Source organism: Cervus elaphus, chromosome 27 (genome assembly GCF_910594005.1).
Source record: "Cervus elaphus chromosome 27, mCerEla1.1, whole genome shotgun sequence".
NCBI lineage: Eukaryota > Metazoa > Chordata > Mammalia > Artiodactyla > Cervidae > Cervus > Cervus elaphus.
The window spans coordinates 64,069,131-64,087,474 of record NC_057841.1 but is presented as its reverse complement, the minus strand read 5'-3'; the positions used below and the strand labels follow the sequence as shown (position 1 = coordinate 64,087,474).

The 18,344-nt window shown below is 49.1% G+C and overlaps 1 protein-coding gene across 2 annotated transcripts in view; it reads left to right on the top strand.

Annotated features, from left to right (window-relative positions):
* LOC122684911 (GPI ethanolamine phosphate transferase 2-like) overlaps nt 1–17,985 on the top strand; it is a 33,167-nt gene extending 15,182 nt beyond the window's left edge. The window contains exons 6-11 of one of the 2 annotated variants that reach the window (XM_043889450.1): nt 3,138–3,350; nt 9,496–9,713; nt 9,856–10,137; nt 11,339–11,793; nt 13,891–14,082; nt 17,640–17,985. In XM_043889450.1, the coding sequence (XP_043745385.1) occupies nt 3,138–3,350; nt 9,496–9,713; nt 9,856–10,137; nt 11,339–11,793; nt 13,891–14,082; nt 17,640–17,970 (1,691 nt within the window). In that variant the 3' untranslated portion in view covers nt 17,971–17,985. Of the gene's footprint in view, nt 1–3,137; nt 3,351–9,495; nt 9,714–9,855; nt 10,153–11,335; nt 11,798–13,890; nt 14,083–17,639 lie in introns of those variants that run through there. The other variant, XM_043889451.1, reaches the window with a different exon arrangement.
* Nucleotides 17,986–18,344: the final 359 nt, after the last annotated feature.

Below are 18,344 nucleotides of genomic sequence, written 5' to 3'. Positions count from 1 at the left end.
TCCTTTTTAATTTCATGGCTGCAGTCACCATCCACAGTGATTTTAGAGCCCAAGAAAATAAAGTCCACTTTTTCCTCGTTTATTTACCATGAAGTGATGGGACCATATGCCATGATCTTAGCTTTTTGAGTCCTGAGTTTGTTAATAATGAATTGTCTTTTTTGCTTTTTTAGTCTTGGGATGTCTTCATTTCCCCTTGATTTTTTGAAAGGTAGTTTTGCTAGATTCTGGTTCTTTCAGCTCTTTGCACATGCTGTCCTGCTGCCTTCTGGCTTCTGTGGTTCTGATGAGAAATCAACCATTAATCTAATTAGTTTCGCTTCACTCCTTGTAGTTTGTATCTGTACAGCTTGGAGTTCATTGAGCTTATTGGATGTGAAATTAATGTTTCTCATCAAATTTGGAAGATTTTCCATTTCTCAGATTGTATAATTGTTTATTGTATAATTGTATAGTTTTTATCAATCTGTCTTTCCTGATTCTTCTGCCAGTTGAAAATCTGCTATTGAGCCTTCATAGTAAATTTTTCATTTCAGTTATACTTCTCACCTTCAGAGTTTCCATCTAACCCCTAACCCTTTATTGATAATCTCTGAAGGATGGGACCCTGTCATCCTACCTGCCTTTACTACCTTCCTAGGCAAGGAAACCTGCCTAGTTTCCTTTAGTTCTTTGACCATATTTACAATGACTGCTTGGAAGACTTTGTCTATTAACTCTGACACATGGACCCTTCCCAAGACGCTTGTGCAGCCTGCTTTTTTTTTCTCTCTCTTTTTCAGCTATACTTTCCTGTTTCTTTGCATAATTGCATGTGGTTTTTGATGAAAACCGAACATTAAATACTATATTGCAGTAACTCTAGCCCTCCTCACAGGGCCTGTTGTCATTATTTTATTTTTGTTGTTCAGTCACTCAGTCGTGTCTGAGTCTTTGTGACCCCATGGACTGCAGCATGCCAGGCTTCCCTGTCCTTCACCATCTTCCGGAGCTTGCTCAAACTCGTGTCCGTTGAGTCGATGATGCCATACAACCATCTCGTTCTCTGTCATCCCTTTCACCTCCTGCCTTCAATCTCTCAACTTCAGGGTCTTTTCTAATGAGTCAGCTCTTTGCATTAGGTGGCCAAAGTATTGGAGCTTCACCTTTGGTATCAGTCCTTCCAATGAATATTCAGGGCTGACTTCCTTTAGGATTGACTGGTTTGATCTCCTTGTAGTCCAAGGGGCTTTCAAGAGTGTTCTCCGACACCATAATTCAAAATCAATTCTTTGGTGCTCAGCTTTCTTTATAGTCCAGCTCTCACATCCATACATGACTACTGGAAAAACCATAGCTTTGACTAGACGGACCTTTTTCAGCATAGTAATGTGTCTGCTTTTTAATATGCTGTCTAGGTTTGTCATAGCTTTTCTTCCAAGGAGCAAGCATCTTTTAATTTCGTGGCTGCAGTTACCATCTGGGGTGATTTTGGAGCCCCAAAAAATAAAGTCTTTCACTGTTTCCATTGTTTCCCTATCTGTTTGTCATGAAGTGATGGGACCAGATGCCATGATCTTAGTTTTTTGAATGGTGAGTTTTAAGCCAGCTTTTTCACTCTTCTCTTTCACCTTCATCAAGAGGTTCTTAGGGCTTGCCTGGTGGCTCAGAGGTTAAAGTGTCTGCCTGCAATGCGGGAGACCCAGGTTCCATCCCTGGGTCGGGAAGATCCCCTGGAGAAGGAAATGGCAACCCACTCCAGTATTCTCGCCTGAAGAATCCCATGGACGGAGGAGCCTGGTAGGCTACAGTCCATGGGGTCACCAAGAGTCGGACACGACTGAGTGACTTCACTTTCAGTTTCTGCTGTAAGGGTAGTGTCATCTGCATATCTGAGATTATTGACATTTCACCCGACAATCTTGATTCCAGCTTGTACTTAATCGGCCCAGCATATAAGTTAAATAAGCAAGGTGATAATATACAGCCTTGATGTACTTCTTTCCCAATTTGGAACCAGTCTGCTGTTCCATGTCTGGTTTCTTAGGAGGCAGGTAAGGTGGTCTGGTATTATCTTTTTAAGAATTTTCCACAGTTTGTTGTGATGCACACAGTCAAGGACTTTGGCATAATCAACAAAGCAGATTTTTTTTTCTGGAATTCTCTTGCTTTTTCTATGATCCAGCAGATGTTGGCAATTTGATCTGTGGTTCCTCTGCCTTTTCTAAATCCAGCTTGAACATCTGGAAGTTCTTGGTTCACGTACTGTTGAAGCCTAGCTTGGTTGATTTATTGAGTACTTTGACTAGACCTCTCCAGTGAAGCCTTGACCCCCACATATGAGATCTCTGCCGTCATCCCTGTGAGGGCACTGTGGCCTGGGAATTGGCAGAGCCGGCAGAGCTCAATGATGGTCACTTGCCGTGGTGGCTCTGAAATGTTGCCTCTCTTGCTGTCAGACCCACCCAGCTGTTGGCTCCACTCATTTCAGGCTAACCGCACCTTCAGTTTTGACAGTTGATAATCAGTGTTCTCCGTAGTCCAGTCTCATCACATTTGGGCCACTTTGCAGGAGTCTTTCCCAAGGCCAGTCGTTAAGGTTGTTCTGATACCAGGGGAGCCCTTGTTTCAGCTTATACACTTGGAACTGACCTGTGGTTCAGCTTGTGGCTCTCAGGAAGCTGCCAGCTTCCTCTTAGTTATTTACCTCCAAAACCTCCATAGTTTTCAAGAGCACCCTTAGGCTTGAATTGCTCACATTCTTCTTAAAATAGTTTCAGTTGTTGTTGATGTGTCTCTAGGTCTCCTTTAACTTACAAGTCTCCATCCCCATCCTGTTTTATCGTGAATTTGTTGAAGAATTTGGTTAGTTGTCCTGTGGAGTCTCTTTCTGCATTGTCTGTTAACATGTCCTCTGTTCATCTGGTAAATTCCGTCTGACCTAGAGGCATGAGTAGATTCAGACCCTGGGGCTCCAAAATCACCCCAGATGGTAACTGCAGCCACGAAATTAAAAACCTGGTTTAGGCCAGGTTGTGGTTAGTAGGAAGCACACAGGGTGATTTGTTTTAACATTACTTGTAGAAGGTCAGATTTAAAAATGACTACCATCACACATGTCCTAGAGCCTGTCACCTAAACTGTTTTCTTTTTTCTAGGTGATGTCAGACATCCAACGCACGTTCAACAGACTGATTTGGCTGCAACACTCTCAATAGGACTGGGTCTGCCAATTCCGAAGAGCAATATTGGCAGTCTTATGTTCCCAGTTGTAGAAGGAAGACCAATGCGGGAACAGCTGAGGCTTTTACATTTAAATACAGTACAGCTTAGCAAGTTGTTGCAGGAGAATGTCCCATCATGTGAAAAAGGTAAGCCAGTTAGCAGCTGCTAACATGTCCGTCATGCTGTGTGCTTCCATTGCACCAGGTGTCTTCCTGATGTTCCCATGATGGGCACTGCAGTGGTCCTTGTGCATTCCTTTTTATTAGTCAGTTCTTCGCATCAGGTGGCCAAAGTATTGGAGCTTCAGCTTCAGCATCATTCCTTCCAGTGAATATTCAGGACTGATTTCCTTTAAGATTGACTGCTTTGATCTCCTTGCAGTCCAAGGGACTCTCAAGAGTCTTCTCCAACACCGCAGTTCAAAAGCATCAGTTCTTCAGCGCTCAGCCTTCTTTATGGTTCAACTCTGTCATCCATACATGACTACTGGAAAAATAATAGCTTTGACTAGACGGACCTTTGTTGGCAAAGTTATGTCTCTGCTTTTTAATATTCTGTCTCGGTTGGTCATAGATTTTCTTCCAAGGAGCAAGGGGCAAAATCGCATTTAGAATCAAACCCTGTATCTGCCAGAGGTGCTTGGAGGGCTCAAAGAAAACCTTGTATGCACCAGGACCAAGAGGCCCCACAGAGACTGAGCCAGACCTGCTTTTGAGTGTTGGAACGTCTCCTATGGAGGCGTGGATCAGCAGTGGCCTGCCACAGGGGCAGGGGCTCTGACCACAGCAGACGTGGGTCATGCAGCCTGTGGCCTAAGCCCTGTCGGAGTAGGTTGCCATTGGCCCCACTATAGAGCTACTGAGCAGACGACCCACAAGCTGCAGAACAATTATACCAAAGAAATTCTCGCACTGTTAAGAAAATTCTAGGACCTACAACAGATTTCCCAACCTGGGGATCTGGCAAAGGGACTGAGAACCCCCAGGGAGTTTGACTTTGGAGGGCAGTGCAGTTTGATTACAGAACTTACACAGGACTGGGGAAGCAAACTCTTGGAGGGCACAGACAAAACCTTGTGTACACCAGGAACCAGGACAAAGAAACAGTGTCCTCACAAGAGACTGAGCCAGACTTACCTGTGAGTGTTCAGGAGTCTCCACTGGAGGCCTGGTCTGCTGCAGGGTCAGGGGCACTGAATACAACAGTGGTGCACAAATCCTTTTGAAGAAGGTCTTCATTATCTTCATTCAGTCAGTTCAGTTCAGTCGCTCAGTCGTGTCTGACTCTTTGCGACCCCATGGACTGCAGCATGCCAGGCCTCCCTGTCCATCACCAACTCCCAGAGTTTACTCAAACTCATGTCCGTGATGCCATCCAACCATCTCATCCTCTGTCGTCCGCTTCTCCTCTCGCCTTCAATCTTTCCCAGCATCACAGTCTTTTCAAATGAGTCAGCTCATCTGGTGGCCAAAGTGTTGGAGTTTCAGCTTCAGCATCAGTCCTTCCAATGAACATTCAGGACTGATCTTCTTTAGGATGGATTGGTTGGATCTCCTTGCTGTCCAAGGGACTCTCAAGAGTCTTCTCCAACACCACAGTTCAAAAGCATCAATTCTTTGGCGCTCAGCTTTCTTTATAATCCAACTCTCACATCCATACATGACTACTGGAAAAACCATAGCCTTGACTAGATGGACCTTTGTTGGCAAAGTAATGTCTCTGCTTTTTAATATGCTGTCTAGATTGGTCATAACTTTTCTTCCAAGGAGTAAGCATCTTTTTATTTCATGGCTGCAGTCACCATCTGCAGTGATTTTAGAGCCCAAAATAATAAAGTCTGCCAAGTTACCCCTACCATAGTTTGGCCTCAGGCCAAACAACAGGGAGGGAACACAGCCATCACAGAAAATTGGATTAAAGATTTACCGAGCATGGCCCCGCCCATCAGAACAAGACCCAGTTTTCCCCCAAAGTCAGTGTCTCCTGTCAGGAAGCTTCCATAAGCCTCTTATCCTTATCCATCAGAGGGCAGACAATGAAAACCACAATCACAGAAAACTAACCAAACATTGTTTTGCCATGACAAAGGTCCATCTAGTCAAAGCTATGGTTTTTCCGGTGGTCATGTATGGATGTGAGAGTTGGACTATAAAGAAAGCTGAGTGCCAAAGAATTGATGCTTTTGAACTGTGGTGTTGGAGAAGACTCTTCAGAGTCCCTTGGACTACAAGGAGATCCAACCAGTCCATTGTAAAGGAAATCAGTCCTGAATATTCATTAGAAGGACTGATGCTGAAGCTGAAGCTCCAATACTTTGGCCACCTGATGCGAAGAACTGACTCATTGGAAAAGACTCTGATGCTGGGAAAGATTGAAGGCAGGAGGAGAAGGGGATGACAGAGGATGAGACGGATGGATGGCATCACAGACTCGATGGACATGAGTTTGAGCAAGCTCCAGGAGTTGGTGATGTACAGGGAGGCCTGGCATGCTGCCGCCCATGGGGTCGCAAAGAGTCTGACACAACTGAGCGACTGAACTGAACCAAACTGATCACATGGACCACAGCCTTGTCTAACTCAATAAAACTATGAGCCACGCCGTGTAGGCCACCCAAAACAAATTGGTCATAGTGGAGAGTTCTGACAGATGTGGTCCACTGGAGAACAGAATGTCAAACCACTTCAGTATTCTTGCCTTGAGAACCCCACGAACAGTATGAAAAAGTAATAAATTTATTTATTTAGCAAATGCTGAATTTTCTCACTATGTTTCTCTTCAGGCAGAGGCTATTGAGAGCACTAGAGGCACAGCAGGAGGAGAGCTCTGCCATCATGGAGCTTCTCATCCAGAGGGGGAAAGAGAGAAAGATGGCCATGGGTGCCAGGTGGTGATGGGCGCCTTAGGAAAATGCTGAACCAGGGAAGGATGGGCATGCAGGTGGGTGAGGGCCGTGGGGCAAGTGGCCGTGGGGCATTGTGGCCAGGCAGGGTCCTGTGGTGAGGATATGCCCACACAGTCAAGGAGTGACCAGGGGCCATCATGACTGGAGCACTGTGAACCGAGGGGAGCCAAAAGGAGAAGAGGGCTGAGGGCCTTCTAGGTGTTCACGTGGCTCTTACTTCCATTCTCAGTGAGTGGAGAGCTCCTGCAGGGTGTCATGCAGAGCCTGAAATCTTCCACTTGCGTTTTCAGAGGCTGTCTCAGGCGCCCATGAGGAGGGCTCTGTGCTGCGCTGTAGGGGACTGGTGTGGTGCTTCAGTGCAGGCGGAGGGTGAGGGTCCAGGCAGTGGAGTCCAGGACAGAGGGTTGCTTCTGGATCTGTTTTGAAGGTAGTGCAAAGAGGACGAGCCAGTAGCATAAAAAGCAACTTCGGTTTTCAGCTGAACACTGTAAGGAAGCAGTGACCATCACTGAAGTGGGCAAGGCTGTGGAAAGAGAGAGTTTGTAAGGCAGGGCGCTTGTGTGTGTGCTAGAGGGCCAGGATGGGACTGGTGTTGACAAAGCCAAGTAAAGAAAGAACTTCAAGAAGGAGGGAGTGAGTGGATGTGTTGAATAGGGTTCAATAAAGTGAGGAACTGAGAATTCCCCGGCACTCCAGTGGTTAGGACCCATCACTTCCACTGCAGGGGCACAGGTTGAATCCCTTATTGGTGAACTAAGATCCTGCAAGCCGCAGGGCGTGGCCAAAAATAAAATGAGGAATTAAGAACTCACCATTTCTCTGGCAGGTGAGATCTCAGCAGCTTTGCTGACAGAGGGAGTCACATGCCTGGCTGGCGTGGGTGCAGCAGGTGCAGCGGGTCTAACGGGAACAGGAAGACGGGCTGTCGTCTGAGCTGAATGGGGGCCAAGAAGGGGTTGTTCTTGTTTTTGAGCTGGGAGGAAGAACAAGGTATTTGTAGCTTGGTAGGGATGACACCGACTGGATGGACATGAGTTTGCTCAAGCTCCGGGAGTTGGTGATGGACAGGGAGGCCTGGTGCTGCAGTCCATGGGGTTGCAAAGAGTCGGACACGACTGAGTGACTGACCTGAACTGAGGGAGGACACAGAACTGGAGGGTCATGGCTTTAGAGAGCTCATTCTGGCCCATCCAGGTCTGTCAAGGCTGATGTTTAATGCTGGGGCTGGGCTTGTTTGGATGCCGAGAAGGTCACTTCCCGGTTTGAGGCAACATTCAATGGGATGTGGGCGTGCTTTCCTACTTGAAGTAGTGGGGCACTGCCAAGTGGAGTGAGTGCCATGAGTTTGTGCTGAGATATAACCTGACCTTGCGTTGGTTGTGGAAGACACACCCTGCCGGCAGGGAGTGGTTGGGAACCAGGTATCCTGAATGGCAAGAGGGCTTGGGGAGCATCGGCTCTTAGATCGTGAGGCCTCCCTGTGGGTAGCTGTGTCAGAGACGAGGCCAGGCTGCATGCTTGTTTCAGTCTGGGCCAGAAACAGATAACTTGCAAATCAGTTGTTGCTGATACCATGTGTCCCTTCTCGTATGCCAAGAACTAATAAAGAGGAAACCAAAAACAGGATGGCAGGGTTGAGAGAACTGAGCGCTGCAGTGGATGTGGCCATAATGAGCCTGTGAGATGAACTGAGGCCAGTCCCCAGAGTGAGAGGGCACCCCAGGGCCTCACACCTTCAGGATGCCCGTTGTCTGCACCATCAGTGACAGTGTTTCCTGAAACAGAGCTGGGCACGTGTCTGACAGTGAGACAGGTCTCGAGGCCTGCTGCGATGTCCAGCCAAGTCTGAAGCAGCGCACTCACCTGACCGTCATTTGGCCGTAGTGGGGGCTTTGCTCGCCTCAGGACTTTTGCATGTGTTCTTCCTGTGGATGCTGCTCTCCCTGCTCCCCTGGGTATAGCTCCTGGGCATCCTTCATGTTTTCACTTCACTGTCAGACCGCCCTTGTTCCCCATGCTTAACCTCAGTCCTATGTCAGTTCCCTTTGTGTTACCAGGGTGTCTCGCTATTCCCTCTACTTTCCCACCACAGCATTTCTCACTGTGTGTGGTTTTGCACATGTGTGACAACCCTGCTGGACCACAGGCCCACAGTGGCAGGACCTGAACCTGATGCACCTAGCATGTAGTCAGTGTTCAGTTTTTGTTTGGGTGCGTGCCTAGGTCCCCCATTTCTCTGTGACTCCAGGCAGTGGGGTCCCGACACAGACGCACCCATGTCTGTGACTTCGGGGTAGTAGAGGGTAGCAAGTAAGGGAGACAGCTTGGATCCAGACTTACCCCAGCTGTCACTGCCAGCCCATGAGCTGGTGTCTGAGTCGCCTCTTCTCTGAAATGGGCATGTAGTCATCCCAGTCCCACTGGTCCTAGGGAGAGGACTGAGTGGGCTTGGGGTCATGCCTGCCCCCAGCACTTGGTGCAGGTCCCCTGGCTCCAGTGGCAGTGGTGGGGCTGCGGACATCTGAGCCCACATTCGGGTTGTGCAGCGAGGATGCCAGCCTGTGACTGGGGAAGGCTGGAGTGGGCAAGCTGCTGTTAGTTTGGGGCAAGGCCCCTGAAAGGCATGGCCCAGACCACCTTGAAACAGCTCTGCTTTAAGTTGGAGCCTCAGAAAGGAAGTTCTTGCTCTGCTAGCCAGTCGAGTCACGACTGAGTCTGGTTCAGCCCTGAAAGGAAGCAGGCAGCCCCTGGACCTTAGGCAGCCTGCCACCACCGTCCCAGGGGAGCCCACCACAGCCAGGGCTGGGCCCCACTGACGAGCCGTTTCACCACCCTGACTTTGCTTCAGCCATGGATCATCTAGCAGGTGGGGCACGTCAGCCTTGTGGCAGGAGGGGCTGGGAGACTTCCATCCCTTCCCAGAGAGGGTCTGTGAAGAAGGAAAGCAAGTAAAAGGGGCACTGACAGTGAAAAGCAGGGGGGCCCGCTGGCCTTGGGGAAAGGGCCACAGTGGTGCAGGCGTCAGGCACTTCCTGCCCCGTCCTCACACAGAGGCTGAGGGTTGGGGGGATTCTGTAGAACTGAGGGCCTCTTAGTGCTCTGCTTTTATGGGCTGTTACACTCTTGCACCTTGAGGAAGAGGAGAGGAGAGGGAGGAGGCCGAGAAGAAGGGCCTTGTGTCCATGCGAGCGGGGCAGTGGGAGGGAGGACAGGGCGGGCACAGGCCGGCGTCACCGTGGTCGGGGTTTTCCTGAGGAGCAGCCACCCCTCCCGGGAGTTCGTCTTGATGAGCGTCAGGCTCTGCCGCGTGCTATCAGTAACAGGACTCGCAGGTTACACGTGTGTGTGCGTGTCAGTGATTTGTGTGTGTGGCCTTTTCTTCTTAGAGCCTGGATTTGAGCAGTTTAAAGTGTCGGAAAGATCGCACGGGAACTGGATCAGATTGTACTTGGAGGAGAATAACTCAGAAGTCCTTTTCAACCTGGGAGCCAGGGTTCGCAGGCAGTACTTGGACGCACTGAGGACACTGAGGCTGTCGCTGAGCAAACGAGCGGCCCAGTACGACATCTGCTCCATGGCGGCGGGGACCGTCATGGTCCTGGAGGTACGGGTCCCCGGGCAGGGTCGCTGAGCGGACAGCGTCGCCCGCGTCTGGTAGTTAAAGGACGTGGAGATCGGGTGTTCCTGAACGGGGACGGGAGCGCGCCCCGTCTCCGCGGTCGTGGACACCGCCGCTCCTCTTCCAGGTCCTCGCCCTGCTCCTGCTCAGTGTCCCGCAGGCGCTGGGCAGCAGGGCTGAGCTGGACGTGCCCCTGCTGTCGCCCGTGTGCTCGCTGCTCTTCTACCTGCTGCTCCTGGCCCTCGCGGCGCTGCACGTCGCCGTGTGCACGGCGGCCGACAGCCCGTGCTACCTCTGCAGCCTCCCGTGGCCGGCTGCGGGCGGCGTGATGGCGCTGACGGCCACCCTGCTCGGTGCGGTCGTGTCTGCTCTCACCAGGACTTTTGCCAGCGAAAAGTGTCTGAGTCAGGTAGGACTGGCTTTCCAGATGGGCTGCTCTTGTTGCCCCACTGATGAGATGTGGGTTAAACCCCAGGTGTGTAGTAGGCACGGTGCTGGTGGGAGCTGAGGAAAGGGCCCACGCTTCGTGGGAGCTGACGGGACACACTCACAGCGGCGAGTCTCCCAGGCCCCTAAGCATCCCAGCTTCACACACTCACCTGTATTGTCAGGCCTCATGCCTTCTTTCTCAGTTGGAGAGACGGGGTCCCTGGGACTGTGACCAGGGGCCTCTCTAGAGTGGCTGCACAGAGGAGCAAGCGGCTGACTGACGGAGATCGAGAAGAAACTCAGACCTCATCCTCATTCTGCCTCGGAAAGTGCAGTTTCCTGTTCTAGACTTTCTTGCAGCCTTTGGCCTCTGACACCTTCTTTCATCAGCTGGTTGTGGTGGCGGGGTGGTGAGAGAGACACAGGCAGTCCTGGTTGGTTCACAGTGCCCAGGGCCCGAGGGACCCAGGGCAATGACTACAGGCCCCAGAGGGCAGCTTCTGGTCATGGGGCTGCAGATACCCACCCCTCCTCATGGGCCGGTGGCTGAGAGAACACGTATGTTGTCATTTCCCACACATTTCCCTACCTGCTCCAGCGTGGGGTTCCCCAGAGGAGTTAATTCTCCAGGGCTTGACTAGGTTCACCATGTCACCATCATGTACTAGGTGCACACAGTTAATAGAATGAATACCAACTAGCATTAATTGATAGCCATTGAGTCCTCATCTTAACTTAAAATGCTTTACATTAGTGTATTTAAGGGCTAGTACTGTGATACCCTACCTTTGTAATGGAAACTGGATTTCCGACAAGTTCATGGAGAAGCTAGATATCTGGTTTGGTGGAGTATGCCCTTGGGGTTCTTGGTCTCGAGTGGTGGGCCATGGCTGTGAGAGGCAAGGACGGGATGTGAAGGACGGGCTCAGAGCTCTGGCACTGCCGAGAAGTGGGGTCCAGACGTCCTCAGTCTCCTTGTCCCTTAGCTGCAGGCTTGCCGTCCAGGGCAGGGTCACCCTGCTGTCCCCACGTCCTCTGGTTTACCCAGGGAGATGGGGTGAAGTGGGTGCTGGGCGTGAGGAGCAGCAGGTTATCATCTGTGAGTGAGCACTGTACGCTCGTGCAGCAAGAAGGTGGACTGATGAGATTCCTCCTTACAAAACTCATTTTACTTTTCACAGAATCCACCTCAGTCCACCTCAAGGTGGTCAGAGTTAGATCTCAGCTTCTTGGGAACCGTGGGCCATGTGTTGAGTCTGGGCGCAAGCAGCTTCATCGAAGAGGAGCACCAGACCTGGTATTTCCTCATCAACATGCTGTGTTTAGCTCTGTGCCACCAGATCTACAGAAACTGCTTTCTGGGAGACGACTGTGCCCCTCAGCGTTGCCCACACATGGGAGAGGAGTTTGACGGGGTCACGGTGGCCCTGCAGGGCAAGCGTGCTGGCTGTGAGGGGTGGGAGCTCAGCCGAGCGCCCGCGGACCCCTCCTCCCTGGAAGCCCTCAGAGGCCCTGAGCGGTGGATGGTGCTGGCGAGCCCCTGGCTGGTCCTGGCCTGCTGCCGGCTGCTGCGGTCCCTGAACCAGACCGGTGTGCAGTGGGCCCACCGGCCCGACCTGGGGCACTGGCTCGCCAGGTGAGGGCGTGAGCTGCGGCCTTGGGCCAGATGCTGCAAAGGCCTGCTTTTCCTACTCAGGATAGAAGACTAACCCATGGATTGAACTGAAAGGTGACTTTATTTGAGGCTAGCCTGGTAGTTTGGTTTTTCATTGCCGAATCACTGTAAGTGTTCCTGTTTGAAAACCAGTGAGTTTTATAATGATCACTGCGGCAGGATGTACTTCGTCACTCGCTGCCCTGTCCCCCACGGTGCGGGCTGGGACGACAGGCTGAGCGGGAGCCCTGTGCCCCCGCCCCTCTCTGTCCCCCTGCCTCCCCCACCCCCCACCCCCAGAGGGGCAGCTGCATTGGCTGGAGCCTGGAGGCGTGTCTTCAGCTGCTTCTGAGGCCTCTCACGGGTGGCTGGGTAACCCAGTGGAAAGTATAGCAGGTACAGAGGGCTGAAGTGAAGAGAAGAAGCTAGGACAGAAAAGACCAAGATTTGGCTGTATCGTAAATTTTACTGTCGACGAAGTCTTAGGAAACAACTCAAGTAAGAGCACAGCAAAATGAAAAAACATTCCCAGGAGAGACCAGCAGAGGTCACAGCAAAGGTCACTGTCGTGTCACTGGGGAGAGCTTGAGAACTGTTGGCAGAACGCAAGACTCACAGCTATGGTAGACACACTCCTCAGGGAGGAAGTCCCAGAGGAAAGATCAGGGAAAGGCATGCTCCTGGCTGGTGATTTGGCAGCGTCAAATCACAAAGTGCAGTTTTATCCCTGGTGAGGATTTGGCGAGCACCAGAGCACCCTGGGACCACACACTGGCACAGTCCTTTTGGATAAGTCCTTCTGGAACTCTACACCAAAGGCTGTAAGATTATTTATTCCTCTGGCCAAATAATTCTTATGGTAAATTTCTCCCCAGTGATAACAGTACTAGCAAATCTTTGGCAACCACGGTAACCACAGGTAGCATTTTTCAGGTACCTGCTGTGTGCCCACTCATTCCATTTTCACAGCAGCCTTGAAAAGAGCGTACTGGCCTGTGCCTACTTGGGGTGTGAAAGCAGAGGGGAGCTGAGGTGTGGCGGGCAGAGCCAGAGCTTGTGAGGGTGAGAGCGCCAAGGCAGCACAATGACCTTCTAATTTTCCTGGGACATTGCAGCACTGCGGGAGGACTTGGTGGTTTCCATCCCCAGATACACCAACAGGCGTGCGTGCAAAGGCACACCCACCACCCCTGCCCCCTCTCCAGGGTGTGGCTGTGCCCACTCCTCAGTCTGGACCCTCCCCCAGCACACTGGCCCCCTGCACCTTTCCGTCGGGGCATGACTCTCCCAGTCCGTTTGTGAGGAGGTTGCAGTTTCAGTGATTCCTCCTCCAGGACAAAGCCTTCAGGAGGCACCCAGAGACACCCAAAATTGCCGCCTCTATGCTGTGCTTTCCATTTGTGACAATGATCCAGGATCTGCATAAAGTGCAGCTTGCAGAGCAACAGTGGAGGCCCCAGTGTAACCCTGTCACCATCCCCAGGACCCACGCCCTGACACTGGCCTCCTGTCCCTGCATCTTTCCTAGTAGTTTTTCCGTGTGGTTTGTATGCATCTTGACTCATCCACTTCACAGGTATTGTTTGGGCTTCATGACCATGAGCTGCAGTGAACAAAACCGGAAAGCCCTGCCGCCCAGGACAGCTCACCTAGGTAGCAGGGGGCCTGGGCAAAGGCCAGGCAGAGAGACAGCTGTGACAGCCATGTGCCAGCCTCTCTGCTGGGGTACCTGCAAGGGGGCAGACGCTCCCAAGTGATTGCCTCTGCACTGACAAGTGAATGGAAGAGGATGGTGCCAGGACATGTCCTCCTGTGAGCGGGTGCGCGTTGGTAACCACACCGTTTGCCCAGACCCTCCTCACCTGTGGTTGGGGAAAGCGAGGCAGCCCCAGAAAGGAGAGCCAGCAGTGTTGCCCTGACCCATGCAGAGCCGATGGTGGGGACCAGTTGTGAATGAGCAATGAGAGTTTGGGTTAACAGCCCTTTATTTGTTCCATTCTTAGAAAGCCACGTATGTAGACCCATAACGTCACTAGTTGTCCTTGATAGTAACTTCTGGCACCTTACATTTCATCCCAGCTCTGATCATAAGGCTGAACTCTCCGTTCTGGCTGTACTTTCCCTCGCCATGATTTTTGTGTTGGTTCAGAAGAGGTGCTCCCTCACATCAAAAGTGGCCATGGCGTTTGGCCTGCTGGGCATCTATTGCTACCAGGCGGCCATTGGAAATGTGCTGTTCCCATGGAAACAAGACAACAAAGATGTTTCAAAGTAAGTGTACTAGCAGACACAAGCACTTGTTCCTAGACCTGTTGTGATGTTTTATGTACTAAAAATGCCGTGCAATCTTGAGAACATTAGAGTTGGTTTTTGTGAATTGTGATTTTGTCAACAGTCACTGAGAACACCTCAGTGAGCAGTTCTGTTAGCCTCTTCTTTTGGTAGGAGAGAGACAAATAACTTGGAAGTAAGGTCACTGAGGTGTTTTGGTTTTTTTTTAAATAAGGGATTGTTTAAAAATAAAGAATTTAAAGGATTTCATTTTGCTCCACTGAGAAGTAACTAGTAATGAGGATAATAATGAGTGGATACTCCTAGCAGTTGGGGGTGGAGCATGGCAGAAAGTCCAACTTTCCCATAATTTACATGAGCTCCTGCAGCTGGCTCCTGCAAATTGTCAATACCACTTTCTGCACATCACAGGGGCTTTCTCTGTTTTTAACACTCATAAGGGTTGGGGCGAGCAGACCCTGTTTTGGAAGACTATTCATAAAATGTGTTAAGAATCTTGATTTTGTCCAACCCTCTGACTTGGGTGTACTCTTAGAATTCATCTCAAAGATACAACCAGACATGAAGCAAGAGACTGGGATATGGGTATGTTCTCTGAAGCATTACTTACAGTTGCACATAGTGAAAAATGAGGTGATTGGCCAGCAGCTGTGAATGAGTCTCTGAGGTCTATGGATCTTTCAGGTCTTTAATCCATTTTGAATTTATGTTTGTGTGTGGTATGAGAGAGTTGTCTGGTTTGATTCATTTGTGTGTAGCTTTCTAGTTTTTCCAACACCACTTATTGAACAGATGGTCTTTCCCCCATTGTATAGTGTTGCCTCATGTGTCGTCAATTAATTCCCCACATAAGTGTAGGTTCATCTTGGTTCTATATTCCATTCCATCAATCTGTGTGTGTGTGTGATGTGTGTGTTTGTGCCTGTTCCTTACTGTTGTGATAAGTGCAGCTATGTAGTATGTTTTAAAGTTAAGGCTTGTGATAGACCTCCAGCTTTGTTCTTCTTTCTCAAGATTGTTTTGGCTAGTTGAAATCTTTTATGTTTCCTTACAAGTTTTAAAATTTTTAAATTACCTGTTCTAGTTCTGTGAAAAATACCATTTGTATTTTGATCAGGATTACATGAATATGTAGATTGCCTTGAGTAGATGATCGTTTTAACAATATTAATTTTTCCAATCCAAGAACATGGTACGTCTAAACATGTCTTTACATCAGTTTGTGCTGTCTTCAGTTTCTTTCATGAGTATCTTACAGTTTTCTGAGTATAGTTCTTTTATCTCCTTCTTAGATTTATTTCTAAGTGTTTTATTACTTTGATGTGGTTGTCAGTGGGATTGTTTTCATTTATGATAATTCGTTGTTACAGAAATGTAAAATATTTCTGTATATTAATTTTGTATTATTCAGCTGTACTGAATTCATTGATGAGCTCTAGTGGTATTTTGGATTTTCTATGTATTCTATCATGGCATCTGCAAGCAGTGACAGTTGTATTTCTTCCTTTTCAGTTTGGAGTCCTTTTATTTCTTTTTCTTATCTGACTGCTATGGCTAGGACTGCCAATTTTATGCTGAATAAAAGTGGTGAGTGGACATCCTTGTCTTGTTCTTAGTCTAGATCTTTTCACCACCGAATATGATGTTAACTGTGGGCTTATCACATATGGCCTTTATTATGTTGAGGTATGCTCCCTCTATACCCACTTTCTGGAGAATTTTTTAAATCATAAATGGATGTTGAATTTTGTCAGAAGCTTTTTCCACATCTATTGAGGAGGATCATGTGGTTTTTATTCTTCAGTTTGTTAATTTGGTATATAACCTTGATTGTTTTTTGGATATTGAACCATCTTTGCATCCCTGGGATAAATCCCACTTCATCACAGTGTATGATCCTTTTAATGTTTTTTTGAATTTGGTTTGCTACTATTTTGTTGATGATTTATTATCTGTGTTCATCAGTGATGTTGGCTTATAATTTTTTGTGTGCAATATCTTTATCTGGTTTTGATATCAGGGTTATGCTGGCCTCATAATGTAAGTTTGGAAGCATTCCTTCCTCTGCAATTTTTGGAATAGTTTGAGAAGGATAGGTTTTCTCTAAATGTTTGGTATTACTTTGCTAGTCAGAGAAAGAAAAGCAAGTGTTACCCTCTCTGAAAACGTGTCAGGGTGAATTTTGAGAGCTATGGCCAGATTGTTTGGGTGGCCAAGAGGCACAGGGGGCACACCTGGAAATAGGGCCTATCACCTGATGTGGGGAGTCGAGATGATGCTGAGGGCCTGGCTCAGGGGACAGCTGGCAGGCCTTCCTGTGAAAGGAAGGTCAGGTGGGGAGGGCATGGTGATAAGACACCTTAAAGGTGTCTTGTTTATCTCAAAGTCGGAGTTCTGTGCAGATGTCAAGACTGAATGTCAAGACTGAATGTCACATGTGAGGGCATCCAACCCAGGATGGGTTGTTTAAATCTCAGTCTCTATTTGTTTAAATCTCAAAGTGTATGTTGCTTATATATAGGATCTGAAAAATGATACAAATGAACTTATTTACAAACCAAAGGGTGATACATGAGTAAATTCCTCTTTCCTCTCGGATGCACCTTTATTTCAGCATCACTCGCATCAAGATATGGATCACTTCCTTACCTTTCATGGAAGACAACAGTATGTACCTTGTTGGTGTCTAAAACATAGACCAGTGCAGCCTTTCATTAACCTGCACTGCCTGGTTCCCATTCTTCCTGTAAAATGCTTCCACTCCCCACTCCATTTATCCTGATTCTAGATGCATCCTGGTTCCAGGTCCATCCTGATTCTAGACTCCCTCCTGGTTCTAGATCTGCCCTGATTCTAAAGCTGCCCTGATTCTAGATCTCCCTAAAAGCTGTTTCTCTCCTTTCAGTCCCCTCAGGTGCTGCTCTACATTGGTGTTCTGGAATCCTCTGCATTTAACTCCTGACTTTCTCCTCCACTCTGAAGCCCAGACCTGGCTGGGGTGGAAGGCCTGATTTCAGTGGTTCTGGACATCCAGGCACAGCTGGGTGGTCAGGGCCAGAGGGGGACCCTTAAAGACATCAGTGGTGCTCTCCTTCCTGCTCACTGTCAGCCTGCCCAGTGTCCTCCTTGATACGGGACCCAGCCCCTTTCTTCTTGAAATGTCTCTGATTATTTGGGCCTTTGTGGATTTCTCCCTCTTTGACCTTATCCTACTGCAGCAGTTTTTCAAATTAACTATGCAAAGCAGGTGGACAGATCTTTTGGCCACAAGTGATGGCTCTGATCTTTCACCCAGGTGATCCTTGGCCACATGAGCACGATTTCCTATCAGCTGGCAGGCCTGCCAGCCTCTGGGGTCCTGGGGGGCTGATGTGCACAGGCAGACACCCCTACTTCCACAGAGCCCCCTGCGGTGGGTGGGTCCCAAAGCTTGTATTGTCACCTCAGCTCAGTAGACACATGGTTTTTGTGGGAAAATACATATTGGATTTTTTGCAGCTGGTGCTAATGAATCTGACTTGTTTTGCTTTCTTTAGGGGCATTACTGAGGCTCGTTTTGTTTATGTCTTTGTCCTTGGCATTCTGTTCACGGGCACCAAAGACTTGCTTAAATCTCAAATCATTGCTGCAGACTTCACGGCCAGGACTGTGGGCCTTTGGGAGATATACAGTGGTTTAGTTCTCCTGGCAGCGCTGCTCCTCAGACCCCACAATCTTCCTGTCTTGGTGCTGAGCCTCGCGATCCAGACCATCATGACTCAGTTCATCTGGAGGCCCCTGAGGCACAACGTAACTGAGGTCACTGTGATGCATTACTGGTTTGGTCAAGCATTCTATTTTCAGGTAGGTTTTCATCATTATGGATAGAAGACTGTTAACTTTTATGTTGTTTATCTTTTAGTTTTTCTTTAAGAAATGTTTACCATAAGCTGGGAAGTTTAGTGCAAGAACTGTTGGCATGGCAAGGTGAATTATGCTTAAATCATGCATATATTTATAAGATAAAGTACAGTTAGTTATTTAAGAGAGGCGTGCTTGGTGGCAGCGTGCAGCTGCTGTGCGGGCCTGCTTCCCGCGGGCAGTCAGGGGAGCGAGTGCTTGGCTCTGTCAGCTTTGCTGGTGACTGCTCTCCCTGCTCCCTGGCTCCCAGCACTGGGCGCCGCGGGGGCTCCACTCGGCTGTTACTCTCCTGGGACCCGTGCTTGTCGCATCTCCTCTTCAGTGCTGAAGGGCCCATAGAG